This window comes from Galleria mellonella, unplaced genomic scaffold, assembly GCF_026898425.1.
Source record: "Galleria mellonella isolate WM207_F2 unplaced genomic scaffold, CSIRO_AGI_GalMel_v1 utg40, whole genome shotgun sequence".
NCBI lineage: Eukaryota > Metazoa > Arthropoda > Insecta > Lepidoptera > Pyralidae > Galleria > Galleria mellonella.
In genome coordinates this window covers 1336467-1358339 of record NW_026442094.1, presented here as the reverse complement: position 1 = coordinate 1358339, position 21873 = coordinate 1336467, and the positions used below count along the sequence as shown (strand labels likewise).

General features: G+C 33.6%; 2 protein-coding genes across 2 annotated transcripts; one reads left to right on the top strand and one right to left on the bottom strand.

Annotated features, from left to right (window-relative positions):
• Positions 1-1108: 1108 nt before the first annotated feature.
• Positions 1109-7852, top strand: LOC113510248 (proclotting enzyme-like). The gene is made up of 8 exons (XM_052898191.1): positions 1109-1262; positions 2495-2595; positions 4387-4523; positions 5032-5156; positions 5561-5729; positions 5946-6190; positions 6855-7015; positions 7614-7852. Exons 1-8 carry the CDS (start codon positions 1139-1141, stop codon positions 7773-7775), a joined length of 1224 nt encoding a protein of 407 aa, XP_052754151.1. The 5' UTR covers positions 1109-1138; the 3' UTR covers positions 7776-7852.
• A 696-nt stretch (positions 7853-8548) lies between these two features.
• Positions 8549-18480, bottom strand: LOC113510247 (glutamate decarboxylase 1-like). The gene is made up of 8 exons (XM_052898189.1): positions 18083-18480; positions 16904-17085; positions 13880-14102; positions 12674-12925; positions 11824-11888; positions 10671-10860; positions 9936-10169; positions 8549-9140 (listed from the first exon to the last, which is right to left on the bottom strand). The coding sequence occupies exons 1-8, from the start codon at positions 18194-18196 to the stop codon at positions 8949-8951; spliced, it is 1452 nt and encodes a 483-aa protein (XP_052754149.1). The 5' UTR covers positions 18197-18480; the 3' UTR covers positions 8549-8948.
• Positions 18481-21873: the final 3393 nt, after the last annotated feature.

Genomic DNA, 21873 nt, shown 5'->3' with positions numbered 1-21873 from the left:
ACTTTTTATATTACAACAACGGTTATAAAACAAAACATCAAATTGCAGACAAATACAGTCTTAGCAACTTCTACTACTGATAAATATTATTTATAATGTTAAATGTGAAAGATTGTACTTGTACAGTTAGCAATATAATTTGATAATTTAATGAAGATATTTAAATATTTGTTAATATACAATTATGTCTAAACGGCTGAACATATTTGAATGAAATTTAGTATACAGATGAACTATCACTTGTATTAACCACTTGGAACGCTCATTCTAATTCTTATGAACAAAGATAATATTAAACTTATTAGATAATATTATAAATGTTAAAGTGTGTAATGTTCTTTTGATGTTTGATTAAATTAAATGTAATACGAGTATATAGTGAAACCATATTCTGGATAAATATATAGGATATTTTATCCTAATTCATAGTGGCAAAGCAGCGAATAACAAGCTAATTAGATAATACTGTGAATGTTATTCTGAACAGTTTTTGATTGTAATTACAGTATTGTAAAAGAACACGTCTCTGCCTACAAACGTTTAGATTTAGAGCCGATATAGGTAGGTATTTGCATAATTTTGTCATTATTTGCACTTCGCCCCAAAGCTATATAATTATAATTTACATTCGTTTGATGATTATGGTCAACAGTTGCGAGATAGTTTTGAACACAGGTTACACGACGAAGGCAGTGCAAGTTAGGCAAGGCAAGTGATCATGAAATATGAGATAAGTACCATAAATTTTCTACTGTATACAATCGTAGTTTATCAACCACAATCTACGGCTTAGGAACAATACATAAAGTTCTGCGTGCCTACACACCTTATTACACAATTTGATGGAACAGACCTTTCGATTCTATATTAGGAATTACGAATATTGAGGATAGAGATTATTAGGTGGGTACTACGTATGACTCAAGATCTTTGTCATAAGGACAGGCAACGTGTCAGTGATACCTGCAATAGCTCGAAAGGTACAGACCATCTCTAGTCACCGAGAGAAGTAATCAGTTATGTCCTGCCTCTCAATATATCCTGCCTATATTAAATTTATTGTTTCAAATATTTTTGCCACATTTTTTCGCTATCAACGCAAAACATCCTGTGGATTATTATTATCGGAACATCCGTCATGTCCCAAATAGGCCCAGTGCACACACAAATCATTTCACATTATATTTGCAGTGAGCCTACAATGTTGCTTGTCGTCGTAGTCACTATATTTGTGTTAGGAGTTGAGGGTACAGATTACAGATGTAAGTAAATATAACAGATTTATAATATAGGATTTAATATAGCTTATATATCTCCCAAATTAAAAAAATACGTTTTTATCATATTATCATTGGTGTGAAGTATATAAACTTTTGGGTAGTTAAAGAATAAAAAAATTATTTCAATATTTTTTTTATACAACTTAGAATGGCAAACAAGCTGATGGTCCATCTGGTGGAAAGTGGTAACCGTCGCCTATAGATATGAGCAGTACCATGAACATAACACAGTACACTGTTTCGCCTATAATATACCCCACGCGTTGTCATTCCTGAGAACTCAGGTCTTATTCCTCTATACCCTGTAAATTCACTGCCTTAAAACCGAAACACATATTTTTTTTATAACCACTATAAGTAAAGTGATATTTCAATGTGTTTTTTATTTTTCCTTATCAAAGTGAAATAGAAGACAGTAACGGAATATACTTTAATTGTCAAATATTTTATAAAAATTTAGCTAAATTGAGCTTAGTACTCTTAAAGCTTAAATAACTTGACTAATTATCGATACAATATTACTACACAGAAAGTATTTAAATCCAAAAAATGAAAATTTGACAAAAGATTACAGGTGGTACTTTCGAAATAGTTTTATGCAAGTACATAGGTTACTCTTGAACAATGACCCTGTACAGGAAAACGCAGTGTAAGACAACCTCTCACTAGATGGAGTAACAACCCCAAATACATTGGGGGGAAAGGGATTGTTAGTAATGGAGACTGAGAATCCCATTGCTAGCAATATACCCAACCAGGTCAACCTCTTTGCGGTTCCCCCTGGAAACTATCATGGTTAATTCCTGATGAATTCGTCATGATGGGCTAACTGGCCTGTTTTCATTCTCATCTATCACCCTTCACTGGTGCTCCGCCAGCGTATCCCGTTAGCGCAGGCGGGGCTTCCATACCATTTTCACCCATAAAAAAAAAACCCCAAATGCATTGCAAGGAGTCAGTGCACGCGTGCAGCTCAGGACCCTTCCTCATGGCAGTCTATGGGGAAGCTCATATTCAACAGTAAATAAATAACCACTGACATGATGATGATAGATTATTATTATTACTTCGTATAAAGGCTGCTTTAATATCCAGAATGTCTTCTGCACCTGATCTCTAGCTATGTAAAAATTTGCCAGTAGCAGAAGGACGATAGCAGAAACTCCTCAATAGTCAACAGATGTTATTTCACTCCTATGGTTTTCATATTACAGCAGAGCTCACTGATCCAGCATGGCAAGATGTGATCTCCAAAGGTGGTATGCACATCGGCAGCGGAAGGACAAAGCGGTTTGTTCAACTAAATGAAAGTCAGGTAATGAGTCGAAAAATATCTAAAAACAACTTTAAATAAGTATTCCTCATCAAAGCTAAGAAGATAGTAAGTTCAATCCTCTTTAAGGGTGGACAATATCTAGCAATATCTATATATTGTAAATACAGTATCTACACATATATTGTCGTAATAAAAGATATATTAGATATCGGTTATCTAATATATAATATCAGATAGAAGAAGCCGCTCATAATGAATATAGATATACGACTGATGGTCATCAATGTTTTTTTTATTTATTTAAAGGAACACCAACAGCATATTGCATTATAACAAACATTAAATGTAATACAATATTAATGCACATGCCTATTATAGGTATTCACAATATTTACTTTAACATAGTTATACAATGCGTGAAAATGAAGTAACAATTATAATGAATTAAATAACACTAGACTACAATGTTCAGAAGAACTCAATATATAGATATCGGATATTACCCAACTCTACTTTTTTAGTTTTGAGGGACTGAGTCTTTAACGAGTAGCCATAAAGAATTTAATAATTAAATTGTATCTTTACAATATCAATAGAATTACATAAGTAATTTATTTAAAGTTATTGCAGGAATAACAAATATTACTTTTATGGAAAACAATCATACTTATATTCTGTTGAAACTGTGACGGATTTATAATAATACAATAAAAAATAATAAATAAAACCTTGGCTCATGGCTTAAGGCGATTGGAAGTAATGGATTGAGTGCATTTGTAATGGAGTCGTCCTAATAATAATAATAATTTGATTATTTTAAACGCTTTCTGTCTTATCTTTTCATAATTGAGTTTTTTGTCTATTGTTCCTATATTTATATACAGTATCACTAGAATCAACCTCACAATACTTGTGGGATTTCCCAAACAAAAAGTCAATTATACTATGCTGATCAAAGTATTAATAGTAAATCGACAGGAAATTTATTGAAAATACAAAAATAGTTTTTAGTTAGTTAATATAACCTATCTCTTTAAGTATTTATTTTGAAATAATATATTGGATATTAGTTCCTATTATTTACTATGGATTTAATAGCTTTTATATTGTGTAAAAAGACATTAACTGAAAGTTTACTTAGACATCGGATTCTCAATAGTACTATAAGTTGGGCAATCTCTAATTGAATTACGTTTTCGCTGTAGGCAATCAATGATTGCATGCACTTTGCATGGCGACCTAACGGCGCCATTAAATTTTATACAACCACCCAAGATTTATACCTAAATACCAATTTACGACAACTAAGAAAAAAGTTTTTGTATGAAACTCATTGAATAAAATGAAATCATTATTCGAATAATACTACTAAAAGTTATTTTAATAATTTTTTACTAGCTTCTACCTGCAATTTTGTCGAGAAATCGGAATAGGTAGCCTATATTATTCATCGTTTATATCAAATTCACAGAATCTAGTTAAGCTGCCAAGGTGCTAAGAAATAACAAACAAATAAACTCACTATCTCATTTATAACATTAATAAGGATTAATTTAATTGAGCGCTTAATATAGATAACCTTGTGACAAATGACAAAATATCAACGACAATGTCAGTAAATATGAATGTACTCTGTGGTCCCATTGTACAAGACTTGTCTGTCTGTCTGTGTAGGCGAAGTATTTCTGATCGCTATTACCTACCTAAAGCTTGCAATGTCGCTACAATAGTCTGCGTGTGAACCCGAACTTTCTCCTGTGAGAAAGTTGGTATAGGAAGAAGTTCTGTCTATCATGATATGTTTATACATAATGCAATATTATTTTCTAGCCGAATATAGCATACCAAGAATGTGTATTGCCAAATGGCAGAGGAGGTCATTGTAGACATCTGCACTATTGCGTACAGGACGACTTCAAACAAAATATACTCAAGTTCACGCAGTACCTATGTCTTATTGAACAAACGTGAGTATAGATTGTTTATACAAATGTATTTATTTAACTTTTTACATCTTACATATGAAAATATATAATAATAATTAGAAATCAGATCAGATGAATAGAATACAGAATTTTACAAAAGGCAAAAAGCGGTCTCAAAAAACATAAAGTTTCAAGTCATACCTCCGTATCTCTGAGCCCTTTTTATTGCCTGATGATTCTTATACTTATTGTGGTACTTTGTTATGAGTAACTAAAGAAAGAATTCCATTGAAAATAAGCCTAAGCCAAAAGTAATAGCATTCAGACAGTCGCATTAAACGCCTGGTCCTTAGCTTAGATAGCCTATATTATGAGGAGCCAAGTAACAAACATCTGCAATCACAAGGCAAAACATTCAAACACGAGCCAATTCAAAAAGGTTTGTTTTCTAAATGGGCGCGAACAAATATTGAACCCGCGACCTCACTTACGTAAGGCAATGTGGTCATCACTAGAACATCGATATTGTTAGAGCACATTTCTTTTACAGTAACATAGGTGTATGTTGTCCAGACATAGAGGGACCAGAAGGTCTTGCTGGAGATTTACCAGCAACTGCGCCTCTCGAAGAATCCAATGATCTCTTAAACAGAATAACGCGAGACGAAAACAGGGGTATGTATGAAACAATAGTAAATGCATATTTAAATTTATTGCATAGTGTGTGTAGTGCTGTCACACTAATAGATGACAATTACCCACTTTCCACCAAGTGGACCGTCAATTTGTTGGAAAATCCAAGTTAGATATAAAATTTAATGCACAAAATTTTATTTATTATAATCTAAATAGAATATATTTTTTCTATTTTTATACTATTTTGTAAATGATATCGTATGTAACCGTTATCTATTTTTTCGTCAACAGTAGCCACGCTTGGCAGACAGGTTAACAAGCGCAGTTAGGTTTTAGTGATGTTTTAAGACGAACGCTGCTGCCCATCCCTCGATCATCAAGTTCCCTTAGTTGCCTTTTACAATAAATTACCATAAAATCATAACATTATATATTTTTTATAGGTTGTGGTCTCAGTACAAGACCTCACGGCCGTTTGTTTGGCGCGCAACCGGCGAACCCTCGCGAATGGCCCTGGATGGCATCTATCACCCCAGAAGGCTTCGAGCAGTACTGCGGAGGTGTACTCATCACCGATCGACATATTCTCACAGCTGCTCATTGTACTAGAAGGTATTTTTATACTATTAACAATAGTTCAACTAACATGTTCACACATAGTTTGTTTTACATATAAGTTAATTTATTTACTAACTGTCATTCTTAAAATATGATATGATTACTGTTAATACGGAACAGATTATAGTTATGCAGTATATAGAACTTTCTCATATTGTGGAAACTTATATTTTTTAACAATCTTCTATAATTTTTTATACATTGCTACAGATGGAAAGCAGAAGATCTGCGCGTACGCCTCGGCGAGTATGACTTCAATCGGAATAACGACTCCCGGTCGTACAACTTCCGTGTAACCGAGATCCACCAACACGTTGACTTCGAGCTGCCCAGCTACCACCATGATATCGCCATCCTAACGCTCCACAGGCCCGCAGTGTTCAATACTTACGTATGGCCGATATGTCTCCCGCCCGTAGGCTTGAAATTGACGAATAAAACGGCTGTCATTATTGGTGAGGATTACTTTATAATTAGTTATTTACGGTCACAAAACTAAACAACAGAAGCTAAAAATATGTAAAAAAGGAAGTCTAAACAAAGTCGTCTCATTGCTTGTATACTGGTTTCCAGTATTTTTAATAGGATAAAAATTAAATGGTAACCCTACCTGTGCTATAGATTTACACTGGCAGTGGTGTCCGTACTAAGGGACAACAGAAGACAATGAAGGCAGGTCAGGCAATTAATGACTATGGTTTCCAGGGGGTATCACGTTGAGATCAACCTGATAGGTTATATTACTAGCAATGGGGTCATCAATACTCATTATTGACAATACCTCACCGCCTCACCGTACTCCGGTTTCAAAGATAACATCTATATGCTATGAAAGACGACAATGCATGAGTGATACCTCAAGGGTTATAAGCAATTATAGACTGCAGACAATGTAGTGGCTGCGACCATTAGGTGAACCGTAAATTTGATTACCATTCTTATTACTTACTACCTATTACATAACATTCAAATCAGAGGGGGGCTTAAGGTTGAATCAATGTCCTTCACGTACTTAAAAGTGCTTTATCTCGTTCATTGTCCTAATTTTTTAAGCCTAACCGCTAATCTATTGGGTTTTCTTACACTTTTTCTACATCTTCTTCTTTCTCTTATGTCTAGGATGGGGAACGCAGTTTTACGGTGGCCCACACAGCCATGTACTAATGGAAGTAGCAGTACCCGTGTGGGATCAGCAGAGGTGTATCGACGCATTTGTAGATTCCGTCTTTGAAGAGAGCATATGTGCTGGGGGCTATGATGGCGGAAAGGACGCTTGTCAGGTACTAAATTCGTTATACTCGTATTTAAAGTATATTGTAAATTATTCTGTTAATTATAATGAAATAGTCTGTTAAATGTCAAATTAGCGCTGTGCTTAAACGGATGCGATCAATCAAAAAATAAAGGTAACAAATAACATATATATATATATATATATATATATATATATATATATATATATATATCAAACCTCAGTATTAGATTTGATTTCCCTTCAAGCGATTTAGATTCTAAATTAGCTTGGATCTGAGTCATCATCATCATTTCAGCTATTATCCGTCTACTGCTAGACACAAGCCTCCCCCATAGACTACCTTATTATAGAAACAGTTGTGAGCCATCCGCATCCATTGACTCGCTGCAATGCATTTGAGGTCGTCACTCAATCTAGTGTGGAGTGGTCCTACACTGTGGTCGCCCGTACTGGGTCGCTACTTAAGAACCTTTCTTCCCCATCGGATCTTAGTATTGTAGGTTAAATGCCACAAAATCTACGTTATATGATTTCCCAGTTTTAACAGAGTTTACTACTTTAAGAATAAGGCAAGTAATATAATTGTGCAGCAAACGTATAATTTATTTACTATTGTATGTCAGGGTGACAGCGGAGGCCCTCTTATGCACCAGCTTCCGAGCGGACGGTGGATCGTAGTGGGAGTGGTGTCGTGGGGAATACGCTGCGGAGAGCCCAACCATCCTGGAATTTACACTCGCGTCGAGAAGTACTTATCCTGGATAGTGGAGACCGTCCGATTTTAAGGATACGCAACATTTACTATGATTTCGATATTCACAATGTTATAGAGCTGAAAGCAAATTTATTTTTAAATCAGGAACATGACTTTCTTTTCACTTTCCCTTTAAATTCAACAGATTCATGACAGCATTCTCGTATATGTAACCATAACATGATTATAATCTTATTATTCTCCGTCTCGAAAAGAAAAATTGCGTTAGTCCCAATAGTTGCAGCCCAGTTTCTAGTCGATACATCATTATCATTATATCAGCCATTAACTGTCTACTGCTGAACATGAGCTCCCTGCCACAGCTTTTTCTAGAGATTACAGTATGGTATGGTTCTTCAAAAAGGGAATATTAAAGTTTTTTCAGGGTCGGCAACGCGCACGTAATACTACTAGTGTTGCATGAGTCCATAGGCTACACAGTGATCGTATACCATCACACGAGCTGTATGCTTGTTTACTACCTTTGCGATATAAGAAAAAACAATATTTTTTAATTAAATATAGTTCATGTTACTATGAGTATTTTTTGGGTTTATCCCTTACAAACAAATCAAAGCTATCCTCTTTATAATATATATCAATTTAGTTAAATTAACTAAGAATAAAATAAAAATCAATGGGCATGTCGTTAATATTTCGATCAATGATATACATCATCAGGGTACTTTAAAATAAAGTGTATATAAAAATCATCGTATAAATCAATTTTTATATTTAAAAAAAATAGCAAAACAAAAATATGTATTTATATACTCATACAAGACCTTTGTTGTATCTTTTAGGTACATATTAATAATATGTTAACATTTTAATATCTTTGTTATGGTTTCTGAGGACAGAAATTGCGTTGTAATTCTTGAAATTGTTTACGAAATGGATATTAAAAAGTACCTACGCAGGGAGTGTAGGTTCTTTCTTTACCAATATTTAGAAATGCTCCTTTACAAACACTTTTGGTCGTTAGATAGAACACATTTAGAATTAGATTAATCTCATAAAAAAGTCTCTGAATTACACAACGAGGAATCCTAATTTTGTAGAAAAAATCCTATACAATTTTTCCTAATTTACTTAGAGATAGACGAGGCCTCTGCGTACACTAAGAAAAATGGCGCGGTGATAAATAGATAAACAAATATTTTAAAGTCTAACTACAGAAGAGGTAAACCCGGTCTTAATGCTATTACAACATGGCCATAGTAACTTTTTCGCCACATTCTTCTATGGCCAGTAACATATCTAATACATGAGCTTCTTCAAGTTTTGGGTGAAATGTGAAGGCTAGCCGAAAGAAATTCTTGTGGTTTCGAAGCGGCGAGTATGCCACCATCAGCTGAGACGACATTGTGAGCAATTCTTTGATTTTCGGTGTGATCTGGAACAAGCATCGTAATATTTACATCATGATATATCATCTTACAGGTAATCGCATCTTATGTTTCGTTGTTCACAAAGGCCTCTGAAGCTGTAACATTAAATTTAGGGCATGGAATATCAGACCAAATTTGAAAACCAGAACTGTCACGATGGAACTCCAACATCAGAAACTCGGAATTAATTCCTGAATTTATGAGTTACAAAATAACAAAAAAGAAAAATTTTATTATAAAATAAATCATATAAACATAATCTTAACACAAAGCGAGTATATGAGCCGGTGGCATAATTTTATTTCTGTAGCAGCCATTCATATTTTTTTATAATTGCAAAATAGACACGATTATTAGTGATAGAATCGTTATCGCTAGCGAGGCCATGATATCTAGAGATATCCCATGGCCTATTCTTTATATTATATGTTCCTCACCGAAATGATTCTATTAATACATTCATTTGCTACTTGTTTGGGCGAGTAGTTTGGATTTTATATGTATATATGTGTATACATATAATTTTTTTGGGAGGAGTTTTGCCAATAGTTACCACACCGCAGGCGGATTGGCAATTGCAGTTAGGCTTTGGTAATGTTTTAAGAGGAATGCTACTGCCCATTCCTCGACCTATTAAACTCCTTTAGTCGCTTCTTGCGACAGCCATGGAAAAGAAGGGGTGACCTATTCTACGCCGGGACCACAGGGCAATACATTATATATATATCATATGGCTATGCCATGCAATGCTACGGGGAATTATTAAATGCTCAATAGGTAGTAAGTAAATTAATACCTACCTTATGTATTAAAGCCCACCAATTTTCATTCTCATCCTTCTCCCTCATAAACCTTGGAATATACCAGAAACAAACGTTAGGGCACTGCAACACTTCGGAGACCAGCCTAAACCCTGGCCTTCTGGCAACAGTCTCCATACAAAACTCTGCTGTTTTCATCACGTGGTCAGTCAGTTGACAAAGACCCGAATCCCCACGTGCTTTCCACATCATCCATAATTTGAAGGCGTCTATCTGAAATATAAAACAGCGTTGACTCACGTTTAATAACAATGTACGCAAACTAACAATTTTGGTATTTATCTTGTTATTAATTGTATAAACAACACAAATGCTAAAACAATTCAGGTACAAATTTATCGAGAATCAATCTTATACAACAAGAAGGAGCAACTATCCATCCTGGTCTAGACACGTCATGCGCAAGGATAAGGAGCATGTTTTAAGAAAGATAATAAATATGGATGGCTATAAGGGCAGACAAAGATGTAAACAGACATGGATCCACTGTGTGAAAGATGGGAAGTGTGAGTGGGAATGGAAGTGAATGCGGTAATGCGAATAGAAAAGAATGAAAGAGAAAAACATATTACGTTGACTCCAAATAATAAGCGAGATGAAAATATGAAAATGATAACAGATACTTATCACGTCAAAGAAATACGTATCACACTTATAAGAAACACACACAGCACAATACGTAAACAGTATTTTTTTTTTATTTAAACCACTTACTTTTCTTCCACATTGCACACTCTTATCGCCTGTATCATACGAGACATCATAAAATTTATCTTGCTGGAACAAATACTGTGCTGCAGCAGAATTGGCTTCGTGCAACAACCCCTTTTCACGAACCAAGAACACAGAACACTGAAGCGGCGCTCCCGTCATCTTGTGAGGATTCCATGATATTGAATCAGCTCTGAAAAACCATCATGATATCAAAATTAGATTATTCGTTTACTTAAATCTTACTAATTCTATTTTCCTGCTATTTTTTTATACAACATAGAATGGCAAACAAGCTGACGGCGCACCTGATGGAAAGTAGTAACCGTCGCCTATAGACATGAGCAGTATCATGGACATAATAGAGTATATTGTTTCGCCCATGATAACCCTCATGCGTTGCCATTCCTGAGGACTCAGGTGTTATTCCTCTGTATCCAGTAAATTCACGCTATATCCCACCCTTCAAACCGAAACACAGCCATGTAAACACAACTACTATTATTATTATTTTGCTGCTATTGTTATGAATCTGAAAGTTTGGAAATATATTGCAATTAATATGATTCTTTTACTGCTGGTAACACCTTGATTTACTCTGATATACCTTCAGTCATTGCTTTTCTTTCCCTATGCACAAATTATTAGTTACAAATTGTCTGCAAAATCAAAATCCCTATATAAAAATAATATTTTGATTGTAAAAGAATCTATCTACTTCCTAATGTAATTCTGAGGAGACTAGAGATTAGGCTCTTATAAAGGGTTTTTTAATGGATATTGACAATTATTACTTAACAGATGCAAATGATGTTCATGCATCACAAAGCTGTTAGATTATGCAACGTAGAATGTTAAAGAAAATGACCTGATAATACTTTGTGACCACCCTGATGTCTCTCTATATATTTATTTATTTATTAAGAATATTCTACAACTTCTCAGTAAATTAAATTAAATTTGACGAGTGCAACAAAAATGTCCAGTCTGTCAAGTGTTTGGAATCGTGTAAAGCATATGCATAAGACGTGTTGTGAAAGTGGGTGAAAAGAAAGTAAGAGAGATATGTAAGATTTTGTCATTTTCTACCTGTGCCTGCCTTTCAAGAAACCATGAAGATGGATAATTTAAACAAACAAAACCAGCATAAACTTACTTTTCAATGCCTCTCAATTTACTGCGATGCTTCTGTGACAACAATAGACTTCCTCCCCAGCAAGCCTATTCAAATAAAACCACAAAAAATAAATTATTATTAATTTTGTAAATAAAAAATAATATATTATTACAAACATCATATTATTATAATACATCAAACATCTGAACTGGTTTGAATGAAATTTGTTATACAGATGAATCATAAAGTGGATTAATTAATCCTCATTTAAATACTAAATAAATAGTCACGTACAGTGCGGTTTCAAAGAAATTTTCCCCTACGAACGCTCAGGCTGTGGAATGAGTTCCCTGCCGAGGTTTTCTTAAGAGACTACAGTATGGGGTTTTTCAAAAAGGGTATATTAAGGTTTCTTCAAGGTCGGCAACGTGCACGTGACATCCCTAGCGTTACAGGCGTCAATAGGCTTTTTTTTTTATACAACTTAGAATGGCAAACAAACTGACGACCCACCTGATGGAAAGTGGTAACCGTCGCCTATAGACATGAGCAGTACTATGGACATAACAGAGTATACTGTTTCGCCCATGATACCCTCCATGCGTTGCCATTCCTGGGCACTCAGATGTTTTTCCTCTGTACTCTGTAAATTCACGCCATATCCCTTCAAACCGAAACACAGCCATGCAAACACAACTGCTTCACGGTAGAAACACGAATGGGACAGAGGTACCCAAGTAATCGACTTTTGTACAAATTGTAATCGTTTACAATCAAACGAACTATATGGTTGTTTGCCATATAAAATAAAACATGACATCTAATACAAATATTCTCAACAGTAAAATTTTCGGTAGTATGTAAAGAATAGTAAAAAGTTGTAATTTACATCAACATGCATCCAAACAGCGTACTTCTTGCAAATGTCTGCAACGATCTCCAGATTGTCTATAGCTCCCAGTACAGTCGTCCCGGCGGTAGCATTCACAAATAAAGGATATCTGCCTGAGTTTATCTCCATCAGAATCATTTCTTCAAGGTCTTTAACCACCATTTGACCATTTTCATTAGTTTTGACCACTTTCACACTTTCAGTGCCAAATCCGAGCCAGTGAGCAGCTTTCTTTATTGAGTAGTGGCTCTGTAAACGACGACGACACGAAATTATGAACGTGTAAATTTTACGAGCGATGATGGCAAACAAACGTAACACAGTTATGCAAACACAACTGCTTCACGGTTGAAACACAAATGGGACAGAGGTACCCAAGCAATCGACTTTTGTACAGTCTCCCTCTGGTATTACAGCACATACAGCACATACAGCAGCTGGCAGTACAGCACATTATTAAGTGACCGCTCCAGTTTGATCCATGATCTTTTAGTTGGAATTAGTTTTTCTTAACTGCGAAAGTTATATTTGTTATACATTATTAAGTAAATGCTTTTACTCGTATACATACCTGCTATAGACAGGGCCATCTTTTTTATATAATGGCAAAATTTGATTTGTACTATGATTGGACATTAGCAAACTCTTATAATCGAATCAACTATTCGTTCGAGCCGACCATACTTACCTATATATGTATATTAAAGTATATACTTACTATAGTATGTAAATAGTTCGTTAAAATAAATATTAACTACTTATTATAAATTACTTCGTAAAGGAGAGGGTTATCTGTCTACAAAATTCTCAAAAAATTGGTTTAATAGTTTCGAAGATTTGCACCGGCAAACAAACTTACAATTTTAAATAGATAATTATATTTTGTAACGTGCAAATAAACTTTATTATTTTAATGTTATTTATTTTAATATAAGCTGTACAATTTCATTCAAATCCATTCAGTAGTTTTTGCGTCAAAGAGTAATAAACATCCATCCATCCACCCATCCTTACAATCTTGAAAAGATTGCTCTCAGCAATAAGACCACCTTACTGTACTTATACACTTGTATCGTTGTGTTTGTAAATTGCCTTGTTGAATTCCTATATTGTATAATGCAAATAAAGTATACTCATTCATTCATTCATTCAATCTTTTGCATTTATTATTTTAAAATACATAATAATATTTTATTTACTTACATCTTCTGAAGTAAACACCACTACTTCTGGTAAAGCTCTCATTCCTTTCATTTTGACCTCTGGGAATGCTTTGTACCTGGCAGCTACGAGGCCGTAAAGCATTGACAGACTGCCTCCAGGGCTAAATATGCCATCTCCATTAGGAATACCCACCAAATTGAGTATATGACGTAACATCTTCAACTCTATAAGGGTAAACGCTGGTGCCACTTCGAAAGTGTATCTAGAATATGAAATATATATATATATATATATATATATATATATATATATATATATATATATATATAGACTAAATATTTCAATCAAATAAAAGAAATTAATTTATTTTGTTATAATATTTTGAGGCGAATGCGATATATATTGCTAATTTACATTCTATAGGCGTGTAGATATATAGACATTTGAAAAATAATACAAATTTTACCTGCCCGAGTAAATAAAATTAACTTCTGTGAATTTGTTTTACAAAAAACTAGGAACGACAATTATTAAATATTTTACTGAAACTAGATGTTATTTTGCGGAAGTCCATATCACTGGTTAGTTGATTAGAATTATATTTATTGATTTAATTTCGCTACCATTAGTATGCGTGTGACTGCCAGCATTTGAGGATCAAGTGCTGTTACTCTTAATGCATGCTGTATGGTCCCGGTATAGAATAAGCTACACCTTCCTTTACCGTAGGTGTCGTAAGAGGCGACTAAGAGACTTAATAGTGGAGGGATAGGCAACAGTATCCCTCTTAAACATATATAACTTAAACAACTAAAACCCTAACTACGGTTGTCAGGGGGGAAAGGGATTGTTAGCAATGGAGTTTGACAGCCCAATTGCTAGCAATATGCCCTATTAGGTCGACCTCCACGTGGTTTCCCCTGGAAACCATTGTGAACAATTCTTGTTGAATTCGTAACCATGGGCTAACTGACCTACTTCATCCTCATTTATCACTAGTACCTCGCTAGTGTATACCGATAGCACAGGCGGGGTAACCATTCCATTATCACCTATTAAAAAAAAAACTGCGGTTGTCAAGTGTGGCAACTATTGACCTTATGGGAGAGGCATATGTTCAGCAGTGGACAGTTAATGGACGATGAAAATTGGTATAATAGAATATATGGTGGAGAAGGTCGTAGAACTTTTACAGATAATAATAATTTACTACTAGATACTTTGTTATCAATAAAAGTTCCACGATCCTCAAATGTTGACAGCGGCACGCATTCTAATCGCAGCGGAAATGAACAAAAAAAATCTAATCACCTAAAGTCAATTATCGTTTCAATAATAATAAGGACCCAAACCATATTAATTTTGTCATCTAGTTGTTTCTATGCTTACTTCTTATAAACCACGCCACGGATTTCGATAAGGTTTCTGTGTCGTTCAATTTTTTTTTTTTTATAAAAGGTTTTTTTTATTGGATGAAAAGGGAATGGTAACTCCGCCTGCGCTAACGGGATACGCTGGCAGGACACCAGTGAGGGATGATAGATGACGATGAAAACAGGCCAGTTAGCCGATCATGATAAATTCATCAGGAATTAAACATGATAGTTTCTAAGGTGAACCGCGTGGAGGTCGACCTGGCTGGGTATATTGCTAGTAAGGAGATTCTCAATCTCCATTACTAACAATCCCTTTCCCCCTTTTATGGAAGGTTTGTATTTACTTCAATGTTTTGTAATAAATTACACCAATACGAGACAAACTGGATGCTACTAAATTATCTTATCTTCATTAGCTTTAAAATATCTTGCACAATAGAACCAACCTATTTATCAATGTTCGTTTCTACTATGTATATACAATCCAAATATATTACAGTATATATCGCACTAAACAAAATCATCGGGACCCCGATGGAGCCATAATTTAAAAAAAACCTGCAACGTCTGTCAAACGTGACAACTGATAAAACTCCCCTTATGGGGATGACCTATGTACAGCGGAAGGAAGGGATTGTTGCGAAAGTTAGAGCACATGGCTATCAATATACCCTATCAGGTCGACCTCCACGCGGTTCCCCCTGGAAATTATCGTGACTAATTTATCGTTGAATTCATCACGATAGACTAATTGACATGCCTTTTCATCCTCACCTATCACCTCTCACTGGTGCCCCGCCAGTGTATAGGATAGCACAGGCGGGATTACCATGCCATTTTTATCCATTAAAAAAAACCTATGTACAGCAATAGACCTTTATCGACTGATATAAAAAAAATATATAGATTAAAATAATTACATCTATGATAATAAATCTATCGAAATACTTACTACAAACATTATAACCACCATTAGTACTTAAGAGTGGACACCTACTCAGACTGAATACTAAATAAAGTCCAGTTTGTAGGTACTTCGGATGCTAATTAGTTACAATGTAATATGACCTAAATACATAGCCGGAGGGTCGCGAAAGTCAAGAAATTCCAATCACCGTTCAATAATAATAAATCGAATCTGTTACGTCCATAGGCTACTGTTCTGTTCATGTCTATAGGCGACTGTTACCACATTCTATCTGGTGGGCCGTCAGCTTGTTTGCTATTCTAAGTTGCGTAACAAAATTAAGAATAATACTTGAATTTTAGGTGTTCATCTACAAACTACTAATGATTTATTCGACAAAGGACTATGCATGTATGTAAATTACTTGTTATGTTGTTGACACTAATCACAGACCTACTAATACGTAGTAATATCAAATGAGATGAAGTACATTAATTGACATGAAATTGTAATTGACATATTGTTTTGTTATAAGAATTGTTAATTTAATATTTAAGTATTTAAAATTTTGCATACCTAATAATTATGGCGAAATATGTGGACTTAATATTATTTTATCTATCTGTATATTTACCATATTTCTTGCAAATAAATATTCATTCATTCATTCATTAAAGGGCATAAAAATATTAAAAAAAAAATACAATATAAAAATGGTTTCAAGTGATTAACTATTACAATATGTTAAGTAGATTAAATTTGAAAACAGTTAGTTCTTACTGGCTGGTATTAAATGCTTCCGCTATCCACGCGCCAGATAGTCCGTATGGATCTGTACCGCCGTACAGCTGGTTCCTGAAGATACTTTTGTCCGTCTTCACGCTGTACTTCAGTACCTCACGAACGCATTGTTCCAATTTCTCGTCATCTACTCCTATCGTTACATCTAAGTCTAGAATTGCCTGTAAATAGTTAAGATTATTTTTTAATTGCAGTACAAGCCAATATCATTGTTTTATAGACAAGAATTCTGAAAATTCTAACGTTAATGAGCGGTTACTCATTGACGTTCAAATTTAAGAATTCCACGTAAAACTATAATGACCACTGTCATTAAGTAATGCAAAAATGAGATAAGGCAAAATTGAGTGCAGTTGAAAGATTAAGTTGCAGTTGAGTTAAAATAGGCCGCAAAAGTATTAAACAAGGCACTTTGAATTACTTATGAGATACTTTTATTTAATTCTGCTAAAATTAATTTATCCTGATTTTTAAGTCGATTATTAATATCACAGAAATTTATTATAAAAATTATAGTCAATTATAAAAAAAAAATTCAGTTTAACTAAAATAGTCCTCAAAATGAATGTACTCATAACAAACAAACATCAATTCTAAAAATGCTTTATTTTTATTTTGTTGCAAATTTCTAGTCTCAAATTTCTAGATAGGTAATACTTTGCTGGGTGACTCTACTAACACAGTACAAACAAAGTTAATATAGTACAATTGAAAATCGACAATTATTTAATTAATTGTTCAGTGTTTTATTTATATTATATAATAAAATAATATATATTTTATATTAAACACTATTTCATTATAAAATAACATTTTATCTCTAAATCACTGTATCAAAAACTTTTGAAAAAAAATTATAATAATAATAAATACTACTAGACATATAACACTGCATCGTCTAGTTTTAAACTAAGCAGAACTTATACTATGATTACCAAACAACCGATAAAAATACTTAAATACATTTAGTAAATACATATACATACATAAAAATCCCCCATACTAATACAAACAATTCTATAAACATGATTATAAACATTTGTATTATACGGAGATCGAACCAGCGACCACTGGAAGATGAAGAAATGTACTCAACCGCTATACCACCAAGATCAACAAATAAGATAATAAAAAATACAACAAAAAATGTATACTTACCTCCAAATCCTTAGGATGCTTGAATCGAATTAACGGCGTATTAGAAGCTCTTTCCTGCTTTACAATATTCAGGACCTTGTCCAAAAATGAACAACCATTCTTCCCATTATCCATATCGACACGATATTGTTACCCCACGTACCATAGAGACCAAGAAATAATGTGTTATCAGGCCAAATGACCGCACCACACTGACTTTCCGGGTGTTCAAACAATTTTGTTCGAACTGTTTGCTCATGTCTCGTTTATTTTGTACGGTCAGCATTAAAAGTAATTTGTATATTCAGATTTCTAAAACTTCTACACACCGTTGCGCATATTTAGCTAATTTTGAACGTTTATGGCGTTATGAAAGTGTTTCTGTATTTTGCCATATTAATTATTCTTTAGCGACTTAAAATGGTTTACCTGGCAACATCAATATCATTTCACCTGTCAAATTTACAATATAATTAGAGAAATTTACACATTTAGAAAGAAAGAAGAGGAAAGAAAACATTTATTGACAACAACAAAAAGTTACATAAATTATGAATTAAAATTCGCAATGATATTTTGAAATTTCATCATAATAAATAGCAAGATAAAAAATAATTTAATTCAGGTGGATCATCAGCTTGTTTGCCATTCTAAGTTGTATAATTAAATTATGTACCGTAAAAAAAAAACCTCAATTATTGTAAAACCAGTTATTTTAATTTAAAAACTATACTACTTAACCGATTTAGATAAAATGTTTATGAGAATATACTGAAAGAATATACTTACTGATTGTAAAATAATTTTCCAAATCTATTTACAACTGACAGAATTGGGGGGAAAGGGATTGTTAGTAATGGAGACTGAGAATCCCATTGCTAGCAATATACCCAACCAGGTCGACCTCCTCGCGGTTCTCCTTGGAAACTATCATGGTTAATTCCTAATGAATTCATCATGATGGGCTAACTGACCTGTTTTCATTCTCATCTATCACCGTTCACTGGTGCTCCGCCAGCGTATCCCGTTAGCGCGGGCGGGGTTACCATACCATTTTCACCCATCAAAAAAAAATGGACAGAATTATGAGGTAACAAACATAAAAATCTACAATCAAATTTAAAACCTCCTTCTTTTTCAAGACGGTTAATAAAAACAATTTCTCTATGATTGATATTTTAGACCAATAGAAACTCATTTTTTAAATAATTATTTAAAAAATACTCATAAAAACATGGTATAAATGCTCATAAGAATAAAGCGGTGTTAATAAACTAAAAGTTGAACTTATGTTGCTGACTATACAACAGGGACCACACTTATATATAAAAAAAACTGTTTAGCTAATAGAGCTCTTTCTATTAGCTAAACGTTTTTTTTTTAATCAAGTGGTAGTGGTTAATATAATACTGTTTTCTTAAATTGTAATGAAAATTAAAAAAAAATTAATAAACAAAGATAATTAATAAATATGTATGTATTACAAAAATTGAAAGTTTTGTTCTACAAAAACACACTTTAATCTTAACCTTTATTAGTATAGAAGAAATACTTGAGTGAAATCTTTCAAAATTAGTAAGAACGTAGCGTAACATAAGTATCCGTGAAAAACGTGCAGTCAAATTTAGATTCCCTTTTTTTAAGTCGATTAAAAAAACAAATTGCACTTACACTGAACATTTGAAAAGTCTCCACTTACGATGGAAATTTCTTCAAAGTTCAGATGTAGGTCAAATCACAGATAGACATTAGTCTAGACTTAAATTACATAAACAAACGTTTAAGTTCATCGTCTGACCTCAGTCACGTATTAAACAAAACAAAACGAGCCCTTTGAGTCAAAAACTCATAAGTGCAATTAGATGTAGACACTAGTGTCAAAAAAAGGCCTACAAAACGTTCAGCTACCTATTAAACGACGCATTTTATTACATAATTTACAAATTTTTTATTTCCTATAAGTGTACACGAGAATCTGATAAGTGCCCATATAACATTGATAACATTAGATATAAATAAATTACGGATTGTCATATAGTTTACCATTTTCAAGATTAATTTTGATTAAACAATTTTAAAAACGATCCCATTTAAAAAAAAAGCAAGGCTATTTCTGAAGCGGTTGTAGAGAGACGCTATATTTTGACTATTGATCTAAGTTTTACAATATATCCTATGATAATATTTTAATATCTATCTCTAAAATTAAAATTTTAATTCTATAAAACAGAAATCTTTATTCCAAAGACCGGTATGAATGAAATTTATAATAAATTTAAATAAGGAATATATTAAATTTAGTTTAAATTTAATATATTCCTTATAAAGAATTATAATGTTCATTTTAGACAATTTTTCAATTTAGAGAATGGTTTTGTAGAATCAACAACATTTTGATTTCCAATAACAGTTTTTTTTATACAACTTAGAATGGCAAACAAGCTGACGGCCCACTGAGCGGTACCATGGACATAACAGAGTATACTGTTTCGCCCATGATACCTCCCATGTGTTGCCATTCCTGAGGACTCAGATGTTATTCCTCTGTACCCTGTAAATTCACGCCATATCCCACCCTTCAAACCGAAACACAGCCATGCAAACACAACTGCTTCACGGTAGAAACACGAATGGGACAGAGGTACCCAAGCAATCGACTTTTGTACAAAGTCTCCCTCTGGTAATAACAAATGGTAATATTCTGAAGCAACTTTGTTACAAATACTAGAACTACTATGTAGTTGTAAGCTCTATGCAAGACTCGAAGTTAGAATCATAAAAAAAAACTATTAAAAATGCTTATTATTAAGATTAATAAGTAATATTCTTATTGCATTGAAATCGCTCCAGTGATATTTATAGTCGTAAAAGTGTTGCCAACATAAGCCATTCGCAATTATCGCATTCATAATTTCCACAGACAATCAGAGAGGTGAACTGATGAAAACAAACTTAATACTTCACATAATGTAAATAGAGGCTATTTCCATTGTGCAAAATGAATTATAGTTGTTTACCAGACAAATAATTAAAAGTTAATAAACTTTTCATTAAATGATTAATTAATGCAGCTTATCATTGCAAACTATATTGTTGCCCTTAATAATTTTATCGTTATTGCACTGTTATACGATAAAATATGCAAAAGTGGCGTTATACACTCTCCTCACTTATATATATTATAGCATTTATTTATACTACCACCTATTAGATCGAATTCCACCTATTTTATCAGACAAGGAGAAAGAGATTGCTACTAACGGAGACTAGCAGCCCCGTTGCCAGAAATGTACCCCATTGAATCCACTATGGAGCAGTCTCCCCTTGAGACCAGTATATTTAATTTTTGATGAATTCGTCAGAATGAGCCAACTTATCTGCTTTTACTCTCACCTATCTATCATCCCTTACTGATACTCTTCTAGGGGGGAAAGGGATTGTTAGTAACAAGGAGTAAGTTAGGTAGTCTAACTGACCCATTGCCAGCAATACACCCAACAGGTCGACCTCCACGCGGTTCCCCCTGGATACCATCGCAGTTAATTTTAGTGTAATTCGTCACAATGGGTTAACTGGCCTACTTTCATCCTCACCTATCATCCCTCACTGGTACCCCGCCAACGTACACTAATAACGCAAGCAAATAAAAAAATAGGTACTCTTCCAATGTATACCGATAGCTCGAACGAGGTTACCATTGCATTACCATACATAAAGAAACCGATAGAATCAAAAATTTCTTTTTAAGACAATTTTTGTTTATCTGTCTAATGTATATTTATAGATAAATTAACAAAAATTCTTTACAGTTT

Bases quoted from the DNA above. Each gene is read 5' to 3' on its own strand.
- LOC113510248 (XM_052898191.1), top strand. From the start codon at position 1,139: ATGTCCCAAATAGGCCCAGTGCACACACAAATCATTTCACATTATATT. The intron at 5,730-5,945 runs GTATTTTTATAC...ACATTGCTACAG, and splicing joins GCTGCTCATTGTACTAGAAG to ATGGAAAGCAGAAGATCTGC. The intron at 7,016-7,613 runs GTACTAAATTCG...ATTGTATGTCAG, and splicing joins GCGGAAAGGACGCTTGTCAG to GGTGACAGCGGAGGCCCTCT.
- LOC113510247 (XM_052898189.1), bottom strand. From the start codon at position 18,196: ATGGATAATGGGAAGAATGGTTGTTCATTTTTGGACAAGGTCCTGAAT. The intron at 12,926-13,879 runs GTAAGTAAATAA...CGTCGTTTACAG, and splicing joins TGGTGTTTACTTCAGAAGAT to AGCCACTACTCAATAAAGAA. The intron at 9,141-9,935 runs GTAGGTATTAAT...TGCTTGTTCCAG, and splicing joins GGTGGGCTTTAATACATAAG to ATCACACCGAAAATCAAAGA.